Source organism: Lissotriton vulgaris, chromosome 6 (assembly GCF_964263255.1).
Source record: "Lissotriton vulgaris chromosome 6, aLisVul1.2, whole genome shotgun sequence".
Taxonomy (NCBI): Eukaryota; Metazoa; Chordata; class Amphibia; order Caudata; family Salamandridae; genus Lissotriton; species Lissotriton vulgaris.
The window spans coordinates 35,773,850-35,787,374 of record NC_141694.1 but is presented as its reverse complement, the minus strand read 5'-3'; the positions used below and the strand labels follow the sequence as shown (position 1 = coordinate 35,787,374).

The 13,525-nt window shown below is 45.5% G+C and overlaps 1 protein-coding gene across 2 annotated transcripts in view; it reads right to left on the bottom strand.

Moving 5' to 3' along the window:
* Positions 1–13,525, bottom strand: part of BTBD9 (BTB domain containing 9) — a 980,923-nt gene that overhangs the window by 840,942 nt on the left and 126,456 nt on the right. Inside the window, exon 3 of one of the 2 annotated variants that reach the window (XM_086925890.1) lies at positions 1,023–1,070. The exons of the other annotated variant lie outside the window; for it this stretch is intronic. Coding sequence (XP_086782016.1) covers positions 1,023–1,070 — 48 coding nt within the window. The remainder of the gene's footprint in view (positions 1–1,022; positions 1,071–13,525) is intronic. 2 annotated transcript variants of the gene reach the window in all.

Genomic DNA, 13,525 nt, shown 5'->3' with positions numbered 1-13,525 from the left:
ACTAATTTGTAATAGTGATATATTGCTTTAATCAGTCTTGAATAAAGAGTTAAAAAAAAAAGGTATCTCATTGAGAGCTTACCTTCAAGCGGATTGACATCTAGGAGGGTTGCAAGAGCCCGAATGCAGGGGAAAAGGGCATGAAGCAACTGCAGATATTTATAGAATTGGCTGTGGGACATCAAAAATGTGGATTGACACTCTTGGAACGACTTGAGTATGTGGCCAAGCATGACATCACCCAATGTAGATAGATCTATGTGGTCCCATTCTTCGAAGCCGCTCAATCCCGTCACCTGCGGAGTGAGAGCGCCCTGCCACAACAGTGTCTTTTGTGTTAGGCGTCTCCATCACCCCATTCTATGAAAAAAACGTAATCAAATCTGTATCACCACTCTAGTTGCGGATGGGACGGTACTAATATTCGATCCCCTATATACCAGGTTAGGTACAGGTGTCTCTCCGATCACCCACCTCTCCACAACGTAGGCAGGATCGTTTTGCGAGCAATACCACCACTTGTTGATAACCAGCAGGTGAGAGGTAGCACAGTATGATTGAATATCAGCAGCTGCCATACCTCCACAGTATGTGGACTTAAAGCAGGTTCAAAAGGCCACTTGAGAGGCGCCACCACCTCCACATGATCTGACTCGGCATCTTGTTAATCTGTTTGAACCTTGGGGGGGAGGAGGGGGGGGGGGAGGGGGCGCACCGGATACAGATACTTTTACAGATGGTTCAGGAGACGAGGTAATGAGAGCATCTTAAATATGGGAGATATGCCGTACAGGGATAAAGGCAATGGGGACCAAGACCTGACCTCTGTCTTAACTCGCCCCAGCAACGGGGCTAGATTAAGTTCCCATTAGAATGCCGGGACGCAAGTCAAGTACACTCCGAGGTGTTGAAATCCATCAACCGCTAGAGACCACCTCATAGCCCAATCAACGCCCCTCGGCAAGCCCCACAACAGAAACAGTATCAACTTTCCAACGTTCAAGAAGAACCGGAGGCCTTACCGAAGATCTGCATGATTCTCACAATCCGGGGTCCAGAGATTACCGGGTCTGTAAGAAAGAAGAACACATTGTCTGCATACAATCCTATTCAGCCTGATACCTCCCTAGACCACTCAAAGCCTCGTACATGTGGGGCCACCCTCACCCAGGTAGCTAGTGGCTCCATGGTCAGGGCAAATAAAAAGGGGGACAGGGGACAACCCTGTCTAGTGCCAGGTCGATTGGGGAACGGGGCAGACACTGATCCAGCCATACAAACCGAAACAGTTAAGTCTGTATACAGTGGCGGGTAGGACAGGAATCTGGGCCCTATATAGGTCTTATCAATATCCGCCAGGAGTAAAGCCAAGCGATGTAAGCTACCTAGTGTTTTGACTGAGAAATCAAAGATATATACCAACAACTGACTCGAGGTTTTAAGAGTCTTCCTGAACTTAATCCTGTACTCCTCAGTGGTCAGCCCAATGCCCTCAATCAGGGTTCCCTTCAGGATAGTCATAGGACTCTGCTTCTAACTCATCCAGTGTCAGAAGTCTATCCCTGGACATTACTGAGAATAACTCCGACAGTGGGGAGCCTCAATTCCTGGTGTAACGTCCTCATTTTACACGTCCTCTCAAAGGCTGTAAACTATATGGTAAGATCACCCTCAACATATTTGGGGACAATTTCTTTGGGTATATTGGGACTAAAAGTTTCCTCGCTCTCTCGATTTACTTTGTTGCTGCCACCACTTATGGGCTCTTGACCCACCTCGGACATTTCTTTCTCTATAGCCAGGAGTTTAGCTTCCAGGGCTGCTCTTTCGGCTCGTCTCTTAAAATATGCATCTTGATCATCTAGTTATTCTATGTGTCTTGAGCTGCCCGACCTACACTCTCAAGGGGACGGCGCTCTAGGCTCACTTTTCAACTTGTATGTTCGCCCCCTGGCTGAAATTGATAACGCACATAGGCTTGTCCTAGTGTCATATGCAGATAACACTCAGGTCATCCTGGCCCTTGCATCAACCAAACTATCTCCAAACTAAATTCTTGCCTAAGGGAGGTCACAGATTGGATGTCCAGCAGCAGGCTAAAACTTAACAGCAACAAAATGGACTTTCTGGTGTTAGGCAATAACAGTTACAGGTGGCAGGAACTCTCATGGGCAGAATATCCGGGTGATCGCCCTAAGTCAGCCTAAGCAGTGAAAAGCCTAGGCGTCTGAACAGACGATAAGCTTACAATGGAGACACAAGCCAAAAAATTGGCAGGCTAATGCTTTGGCATTTTAAGATCCCTTCACAAATTTCCACAGATGCTACCCTTCCACACACGAAGGGTAGGGGTACCTATTCCTGGAACTCTCACCTTGATTTCTGTAACTCCCTGCATCTTGAGCGTCGGAAATATGTCATCAAGAAGCTCCAAGTATTGCAAAGCGAGGCTGTTAGAATTCTTCAAAAACTACTAATTCATCAATCACCCAGACCAGCCCTTGCAGCCCTGCACTGGCTTCCAGTTCAGAAAAGAATCTACTTCAAGGCTCTCTGTATTGCACACCAGGCAATTAATGGAAAAGGCCCATTTATCATTTGGTCCCCGTTTACCCCATATGCTCCAGGATGGGCTCTTCGCTACAGCAACCAGGCACTCCTGGGGATGCCCATGGCCAAAAGAGCAATAAATGGAGGCCGCTGTTTTTCATTCTTCACCAGCAGGCTCTGGAACACTCTTCTGGCTTCCCTTAGAAATCAGCATTTGGAAGCCTGTTTCAGGGAATTGCTAAAAACCCACCTGTTCCAACGTGGCTTCAGGAAATGGCTCATCAGAATTTAATGGAGGGGCTGTTTTGCAACTAGCACTGGGCGATCCGTTTGGGTAGCAATGTGCTATATAAATGTAACTGAACCATGTACATGTTTAGGGAAGAGGTTTCGGTCTTGGTCCTCCTCCTCTCCGGTTAGGATGGACTACATTCTCATGATCACTGTACACGTCCTTTTCAGGGTGTCAGGACATTTCTCCAACTGGGCTACAGCAAATTCTGCAAGGAGCTCCTGGAGTCTCGCTTTTGTAGGGTTTGGCTTTACAGAGGATCTTGAACTGCTGCATATTAAGCTGCAGATGAGGGGGAGGTTGAGTTCCTGAACTATCTCCTCTAAGCCAGACATGTTTAGCACAGTTGGGACCTTTTTAGAAACTCTAAAAGGCTTTTAAGGCCGGAATGACTGGTACACTTCTTTTTAAATGTCTGTAGCAATGGACTAGGGGACTTAACACAAGGCCCTAGCAGTTAAAATTAGAAAATGTTGAACAAATCCAAACATCAGGAAAATAAAATTAAATATTTTTAACTAATGACAGTTGTGGTTTTCCTTCTGGAATCACCTATTGACCAAGTTGTATCAGCAAATGCAGAGTCTTGTACCCCACCCCTGATCCACCAATGTAAGAAGCTGACTTTTTATGTGGTAGTGCCAATGTAAGGGCAAACCATGCAAAAAGTACAGATGACCCTTATTGGTTTACAGGCTTTACTAAAATGTTTCCAAATGCTCAAACTGGGATAGTGTGGGCGAGCAGTTTAGGCTTATCAAAGACGAGTGTTAAGCATTTGTTGTACACACAAAGTCAATAAATGAAGAAATCGGAGGCCAATTTAGAAAAATAACAATGATCTTTACAGAATTTTAGATACCACAATCATTGTAATCAGGCAAGTACTTTTGGACTTATGGATTTTATAAGAAAACTGTAAAAAAACCAAATAACAGTTTTTTAGGCATGAGCCTTGACACAATAATGTTACCCTATGAGAGGAAAGACATATACTGTAAACAGACACTTGTGCTTGAAGTTAGGGGGTGCCCTTTAGAACTTAAGGTGCTAAGAAGCCAGGGTCCACTGAACCACCAGCAGTTTTAGTTTACCTGCGCTGGCGTGTCTGGGTGCAGAAGTGCTGGATGGGTTGGTAGCCTTGTACTGTTGCATACAATGAGCACCTAAAAACAAAGGCTGCAAGGGAGGACAAGTACGGCAGAACCGAAAGGGGGCCCGGCTCGTGAGAGTCTCTGGAGCAAGGGGACACATTTGGATGTAGTGAGCCCGGGCCGTGGGGCTCGAGTGCAGAACTGCTTGGCCGGCTGGTCATTTTCGTTGGAGGCTCTCACGGTTCTTGGTTTGACCTGTAGAGGGGAAGGAAACAAGCCAGCAGGGCGGCTCTCTGAGCATGTGCAAGCCTTGTAAGTCCTGAAGTCCTTCAACGTAAAGGTCGGTTTTGGCGGTGGTGGTTTCCTGACTTAACACTAACAATCCTTGGTTGCTGCAAGACCTCCTGTGCCCAGGGTATTGGTGCAGGGGGTCCCTTGGAAGGTCTAGCATCTCAAAACTCAGTGGAAAGGCAGGACTGACCGCCTAGGACTACAACAATCTACTCCTGGTGTGATGCTCCCTGTGGGCCCCAATGCAAGTAAAACATTGTACCGGACAAGTGCGGTCTGTGCCTTCAGATGCAGAGGGCTAGCTCCTCCACCCCCAAGGGAGATGCTAGATGGTTGGTGAAGTGCTGGGCAGTCCTCCAAGTGTTGGAAAGGGTGCACAGCTTTTGGACGAGTCGGATCTTTGCAATTGTCGAGGTCCCAGCAGTCAGGAAGGGTTTGCGCCAAGCTCGTAGTTAGTCCTCAGTTCTCACAGTGCCTGCCGTTCTTTTTCCTTCTTCTGTTCCTAGGTTGACGAATCTGAAACTCTGAAGTTGGGGGGCCCATAAATACTGGTTTTATGGGCATGCAGGGGAGTGTAGGGCAGTAGCCAATGGGCTACCTACCCCTAGAGTGTCTACACCCCCTATAGGACCCCTTCCTGTGAGGAGTGGCCAAAATCCTGACCCAAAGTTCTCAGTTTTACAAAAACCAAGATGGTGCAACCTTCCTCGACTGTTCACTTCAGGTGGCCCACCTTAGGGGTGTACCTAGCCTGTAAGTATGCCACGCCTTCTGACTATCTAATTTCCCACCTGCTTTAGTGCCAAATGGGACTCGGGCACAGTGTGGTATTACGAAGGACTGGGGGAAGCAAGGGACAAGTATCAAAGGTAGCAGATGCTTTGGAGCTTCTGGCCTAGATATGCTAAATTCACTAGCCATCCCATCCTGCTGTAGGAGGTGTGATCACCGTCCTCTGGGCAGGCATTCATCCTGGCCTCTTAGAGCACGGGATCTCACCTGTAGGGGGGCAGAAACTCGTCTGTGGTGGCAAGCAATACAATACTAGCCAGCCAGACACTAAATAAATGGTAGGGATACAAGGAGAAGATCTAAGGAGCCCTCTACATGCAGGTCTTCATAAATACGGTACTGGCATCAGTAAGGATTTTTTAAATTAAAAAGTTTGATAACAAATATCAGAATTTTCAGTGAAGCAATTTTGCAGCTGGGTAACCCGTAATGACCAGTGCCCAGTACATATCTTTAAAATGGCTTCCTGATCACTTGGAATGTCTAGCAATGTAACGAGACATCACATGTAATATAATGCACCCTGCATTAGGGCCAGCTGTATGGGTGACTGACATATAGTACATGCTGCGTACTTGGGCATTGCACATAGGGAGTGGGCAATGTCGTGACTTCGGAATGGCTTGCACCAGTTCATGCATTCGGCAACGGCAATCTGTGTGTGGGTCCCTTAGTGTGTGTCTCTTAGTTTGTGTGTGTGCAGTCTTTGTGTGTGGGTCCCTTAGTGTAGCATAATACATGCTGTAGCCCTTATGGACCCCCTTTGGTACCCATGCTCTGGCTACCAGAGGTACCATTTAACAGGGGACTTACAGGGCTGCTAAAGTCCTTGCAAAAAGGGTTACAATTTAGCATTTGTCTTGTTTTGAGGGAAAGAATTTAGGGCCTGTTTACCAGGGACCTAGTGCACTACTGAGCAACATCAGGAAAAGTGAGCAAAAAGTGGGGGTGACTTTGAGAGAACTAACTAATGGAACCCATTTTGTCCTTTGTTTACTCTCGGTCAACAACAACTTTTAACTGAGCCACCATTTTGTTGCTCTCCCCTGCCCATCTGAGTTATAGACACTGTGAAAGGACTATCATCACCTACACTAATTCAGCGGCCATCTTTAAAGTAGCCCTGATATCACTTTTTATCACTTAAACTTTCATCCCACAACCCTGCACTTCTGTGAATGTTAGCCCTGCTCCCTTATACCCACTTATAGCCTCTCTTTACCATTCCTCACCCCATTTTTTTCACTTTAATATACCCCCTCTCCACTAGTGGTTCACACTATATGTTATACCTATTCATCTGTGATTTTATCACCACCCCCTACTAGAGTGCCCTGTGATACGCACACTACTCTCTACTTGGTTACTTCGTGCACGTTACAAATTTATGCTTGGATCGTTATTTCACGATTGTTCACTTTGTGCACTTTATTAATTTATGTTTGGATTTATTTTTTCACTGTTGTTCTTTCTCAAAATTGCACTGCATATCTTTCAACGCCTTTAATTCTTTTATTGTATAACTGTTTATTATTATTAGTCCTTCCTCCGCTTAAGTATTTTATTTTGATCATGTTCTCTTAATTTATATGTCATTCCTTTCAATTTCAATTCTCTATATTTAAGCGACTGTTCTTGATGATATGTCCCTCTCTCCCCTGCACTCTATCTTAGTATATATTATGCCCTGCTATCTATAATAACTCCCTCTTTCCTCTTACTTCCCTTTCTCTTCTTTCCTTCTTTTTATTCTGCCTTTTAATTTTTCTTCTCCCCATTCAATTACACTACTTAATTTTAACTACTTTACCTTTACCGCCTCCCGCAATTATATCACCCATCCCACTAACTCTCTATTCTGAATTACCCTCCTACCTATACCCCTTCTATACTAGTTACCTTCACTATTTTCTACCTCCTTCTATCTCCAGCCCCATCCGGGCTAACAGCTATCCGATCATACTCAGTTTACAATGTTTTATATTTGCACTTCTTTTTATATCGTTTGCTTATGTTATTTTACTGTGACGCTTTTTATTTTATTTCAATGTTAACAGGACTGTTCATTATGCTTTATTCCTCCTTCTGTTATTTATTCTGTTATATTGTTTACTTTGATTCTCCTCTGTTTAGTCCACCCTCACTGACGATCATTGTAATCTGTCTCACGATACCTTACTGACTGCTCTCCATGTTTAATCCTTCTATCACTTTGTCTTTGTTCTCAATGTGTTTCCTTATGTTACTAGGTGTAGATCACATTTATACACCTACTGTAAAATTGGTTCAGGTTATTGTCCAACTCCTTCCCCTACTATACAACCCTATCTACTAATTTCTCTGGGCTACCCCTCCTTCACCTTGAACTGTTATTTATACACTTACGTCAACACCTCACACATTGAACTCATGTTTACATCCTCACTTGTTGAAATTTTATCTCCGATGACTACGTTGCTCCCTCACCTTTTTGTGATTAAGTTAAACTCCACCCACTCAACTCTCTAGATGAATCAGCTTTGATCTCACTTATTTTACCCCCCTCTTCCCTTAGCACCATCTTCCATACTCCCTTAGAAGACCAGTGTGTACTTACTCCAGTGTGCTTTCTCTCCCCCCCTCCCCCCTTTTCTCTAAACCACTCACTCTTCTACCTTCAATCTCAACCACTCACATCTCCAAATTTGGCCCTAACTCTTGGTCTATCATCTACCCACCCACTCTCTCTAAACATGGAGAAAAAAACCTCAAACACAAACTTATCTGTCTCCACCCTGAAACTTTATTCGCTGATCACCATAACAGCCTTAACTCTTCACTTGTCACCAACTTCATCTTCTTCACTAAACGCCCTTCTAAATGGAAAAGAATAATCCTAGGTCACTTCCTGATCTCCAATTCACGCAACATCCCCTATGGTTTTAAACTCTCCACCACACCATCTTCTTCCTTTCCAGGCGAAATAGATATCTCCATCTTCAAATCGGGAACCATACTTATCCAAGTATCTGAAAAGCACCTCGACATCTTTGAACAACACTTTAACACATTACCAGAAACCCTCATAGAACCCTTGAATCCTGCCTGCTATAACCCTCTTCCCCTTGAATCACCTCCCCCCCTCTCCTCCCTGTCACCAATATCCTGTCTCTCCGACCAATCCCAATTTCTAATGCCTGCAACTCCCCTCATTCCTCTCTCCCCCCTATCGTTTCCTCCTGATTCCCCCCTTCCCCTCCCACTTCCAATGATCAACATATTAGCACCTCATCCCTTACCTCCACTCAATCCCCGAACACTGCCCTCTCACCCCATCCAACCCTAGATTCATCACCCCCACTTCATCCTCTTCCTTCTTACCTCACCTCTCTGACCTACCCCAATTAGCGCCTTCATCTCCCTTCATTTCTCTCTCCCCCATCGCTCCCTCCCAATTCTACCCCTCCCTCCCCTACTCCCAATGAACAACACTTTAGCACTACACCCCAAACCCCCACTCCATCCCCCTCCCTCTTACCTTGTACCTCTGACCGTCCCCAACTTTTATTGCTTACATCCCCCTTCATTTCTCCCTCCCCCCCGTTGCTCCCTCCTGATTCTCCCCTTCCCTCTCCGGTGCCCAATAAACAACAAATTAGCAGTCTATCCCAAACCATCACACAATCTTTGAACACTGCCCTCTCACCCCTTCTAACCCTAGTTTCATCACCCCCATCTCATCCCTGTCCCTCTTACCCCATCCCCACGACACTCCCCAACTCATATCACCTTCATCTACCCTCTCTTCTCCCACCCCCTTATCCCTTCTCCCCAACTCGCTATGCTCTGTTACACACGCCTCCCCTTTCTACCTACCCCCAACATTCCCCCTCCTTGCAACACTTCTTACACCCTAACAGCGTTACCTCCTACATCCCCCTCTCCATCTACCCTCACTTCTCCCCCCCCTTATCGCCTCTTCCTCATTCGCTACGCTCCATTGCACATGTCTCTCATTTCAATCTCCCCCCCAACATCCCCCCTCCTTGCAATACTTCTTACATCCAAACAACATTACCTCCTACATCCCCCTCTTACCCCCTGATCTCCCTCGATTCCAAAATCACAGACAACTCCCCCCCCCCCCCTTCCTGGCTTTACACCTCTTCCTCCACACTTTATTCCCCCACCAAACAACCCGAACTGGACGAACAGCCCAATAAGCACAGACCCTCCGCACCCATCAACTCTCTAAATTCCCCTACCATTGAACGTATCCTTTTGTACCTCATCTTAGAACTCCCCTCTCTTAGAAGCGATATCTCACTCCTTTCTAAAACTATCTCCTCACACTCTGACTTCCTCCTCTGCACACCCACATACTGTCAGCCTAACCCTATCACCTACAGAATCACTCCTCCTTCTAACAACCACAAAACCTGCACATTACCCAATCAACCCTCACAAGTCGCGACCCCATATAACACCAACATGTCCAATCAACCACAACGTGGCACTCAACCAACAACCTCTGAAGCTAACAGGTCCTCTAACCTAACTATCTCTCCATCTCTATCCTCCAAAGCTAACAATTCCTCAAAATTAAATATTTCTCCACCTCCACCGTCATCCAATGTACCCTCTAGTCATAAATCTTCCATCCCAGTTCTCTTAGGAACTAGATGACTCCCCCCTCCGCCCTCCTCCCCTAGACCACCCCAACAACTTAGATCTATCCCCCCGTCCCCCCTCCCAATCGCCCGAACCCACTCCCCTATGTTACACGTTGACTAACTGCCGATCCCCCTCCTGCTCTACGCTTCTGTCTACTATTCCAGTTCTTTTAGGAACAAGCAAACTCTCCCTTCCTCCTTCCTCCCCTAGACCACCCCAACTACTCACACCTATCCCTACTTGTCCCCCCTCCCTACCACCAGTCCCCACCCCCCTCTGCTGCATGCTGATTAACTGCAGATCTGCCTCCTGTCACGCCACTGAAATCGCGGAAACCATTCTTAGTGAAAACATTGACCTTGCTTTCCTAACCGAAACAAGGCTCACCTCCCACTCCACTCCCATCGTCGACCTGCTTATCCCCCTGGTTATTCTATCATTAGAAAAGACAGAAACGAACAACAGGCGGTGGTCTCGCCATAATTTTTAAAGCTGAACTTAACATCTCAATAGTCAATCTACATGACCCTTCATCCTTTGAATACCTTTGCGCCGATTTCATCATACCCGACTCCCCCACTACCCGGTTACACGCTATCTACCGCCCCCCTGGAAACAACATCCCCTTCACGGAAGAGTTGACTGATCTTATCATACAATCGTCACTCTCACCTTCTAAAAATCTCTTCCTCAGTGATTACAACATCCATTGGAACAATAGTGTTGATCCTTCTGTCATCCTACTTAACGATACCATGGACATCACCAATATGTCCCAACTCTGCCATACTCCCACACATAACAAAGGTGCCACCCTTGATGCTATTATAACGAACAAAGATCTAGCCTCCCTCTCTAATATTCTTCCTGTAGATTGGTCTGACCACTACCTTATCCTTTTCACCATGACTAAATCCATTACTCGCCCCACCCCCACTAGCATACTATCCAAGAAATCCACCAGCAACCTTCACCTTATTCCTTCTGGCGAATTGGAAACCGCAATTAAGGCTCACTTAGCTCTACCCCCTCTCTCTGACAGCACCACTGACCTTACCAACCATTATAACAATTCTATTCTTGAAACCCTCGACAAAATTGCCCCAATCAAACTTAAACAACAAAAAACATTCCTCCTAAGTCTTGGTTCAATTCCCAACTTAACAATGAAAGACGGTCCCTTAGACATTCTGAACGGATCTGGAGAACTCATCCTAGCATGGACAATCTGGCTATCCTTAAAACCGCTAGATCCAAGTACAAAAAACAAATTTTTATTGAAAAAACCTCCTTCCTACGTTCTCAACTAGATCATGCCAGAAACCGCCCTCGAGAACTCTTCAACATTGTAAAAAAACAAACCTCCACTGGCCCTCCTAAAATATTAGCCTCCATTGACAAATGTGAAGAAATTGCCAGCTTCTTTAATCAACATGATCGAACTTTCCTTCTCCTCCCTCCCACCCTCACTCACTCCAACCCTCCACTATCCTACACACCCTCCCCAACACTTATAACTCTTCTATGACCACCTTTTCTACACCGCTCGATACCTCTGTTCCCCTCCCTGCTCCAACAGGATACCCCTCCAATAACAAACCCCACTGCTAAAAACAATGCCTCTTGAAGCGATTTCAGTCCTGTAACAGAATCTATGATCACTAATATCATTGTCAAACTAAAACTCTCTGCCCACTCCAAAGATCAACTACTCGCCCTCCTGGTTCAAGAACTTAAATCTACCATTGCCCCCATATGGACCAAAATTATTAACTCCTCTCTTTTCACTGGATATGTCCCTGCCTCCCTTCAACTTGGTCAAATCTCGCCTATTCTCAAAAACACCACAGCTGACCCCAATGATCCTAACAACCTTCGTCCAATCTCTAACCTTCCATTCCTATCCAAAGCCCTTGAAAAATGTGTCCTATTACAACTTGAGAAACATATCGTCTCCTTCAACCTCCTTGATGTCTTCCAGTCCGGCTTTAGAAAGGGATGCAGTACAGAAACTGCTATGCCGAATATCATTGGTGCCATTCATCGTTCCCTTGACAAAGGAGAATCCTCAGTACAAATCCTTCTAGACCTCCCCACCCTTCTCAGCACTCTCAAAGATCGATTCGGTTTGGAAGGCACCGTTCACAAATGGTTCTACTCATTCCTACAAAATACATCTCAACAAATCAAGCTTAGCCATTTCCTCTCTAAACCTCAACCTGTCTCACTCGGCGTCCCTCAAGGATCCATCCTCTCCCCTACCCTATTCAATTTGTTCATGGAACCGCTCACCCTCATCCTCAAACATTCTAATATCAACTACCACCCCTATGCTGACGACACCCAATTATACTACAAGATCAAATCTCACAAAGACATCCTTCACCTCAATGAAACCGTGGAAAAAATCCAAACCTGGTTCCATCTAAACCATCGCAAACTGAACTCCAAAAAAACAGAAATCATAATTTTCTCCCCCAAAAATAACTCTCTTCCCATTCAACTTTGGTTAAATTACATCAAAGCTCTGAACTGCCCTCTCTCCACCTCTAATTCTGTCAAATCCCTAGGCATCAGTATTGACCAGAATCTTAATCTCATCCCACACATTAAAAATGCATCCAAAAGCTCTCTTTTCACCCTTCTCCACCTCAAGAAACTTAAACCTTTTATTCCTGCAGAAGATTTCAAACTTGTTGTCCAATTGCTGGTCCTCTCCAGGATTGACTATGGCAACGCCACTTTGGCTGGCACCCCTAAAATCCATCTTGCTCCAATTAAATCTGTCCCCAGCCTTGCGGCTAGACTCATCTCTGATTGTAGAAAATTTGATCACATCTCCCCCGTCCTCAAAAATCTCAAGTGGCTCCCAATAGAAGGTAGATCCACCTATAAGATTGCCTGCATCACTCACAAAGCTCTCCACCAAAACACCCCTTCCTACCTTGCAACAAAACTACACAAAGGAGGTTGCTCTAGATCCCCGAGGAGCACTAACTCCCTTGTCCTCATCCCACCTAGACTAAAATGTCAAAAGACCCAATCCAGTGCGTTCTCTGGTAACGCTCCCACTATCTGGAACTCTCTCCCAAAAGATATACGTTGCAACCCCTCTTACCCACTCTTTAAAAAAAGAACTAAAAATACTTCTTCTCAACAAATATTGGGGTAACTAATGTTACTGACACTGTACATGTTCCAAGTATTGGGATTTCTAATCTTAATGACTCCTTACTTGTTCACTCCCCTCTATTATGCACTCCTCCTAACTCCCCCTCTCTATACCCTCGTACCTTATTCCCCCTCTCTTCATCCCCCTCTCTCTCCTAACTTTCATTTTTTCTATGTCCATCTTTTTTTTTAAATTCTTTTTATTGATATATAACAAATAATGAAACAAAATTAACAAATGCATTGGAGTAGATCGATGTTTTTTCTGCAATGCTCGGAGCAGAGGAAGTCTCGCAAACAGATTATGATACACAGAATGGTATAGAACATAGAATCAAGGGGAACCCTGAGTATCCGAATCAGACCGCCCGGCTGGGGGAGCACAAATGTCGCCACGGTAAGCATTCCACGGCCCCCAAACTTTTATCCACTTTTCAGGGCAGCCTCTCGCAACATACACGGCACGCTCCCGGAACATACACCAGTCAAGATCCTGGGCCCATTTAGTGTGCTGCGGTGGTTGGGTTGCTCCCCAAAGCGGTGCTATATTACGCTTCGCAATCATGCAGGCCAGTGTAACCCATTGCTTTAGGTATTGATTAAGATCCGTGGGTTCCCAGATATTCAGGAGACACCTGCGCGCTTCCAATCTCACCTCACAACCCAGGACCTCGTTCAAAGT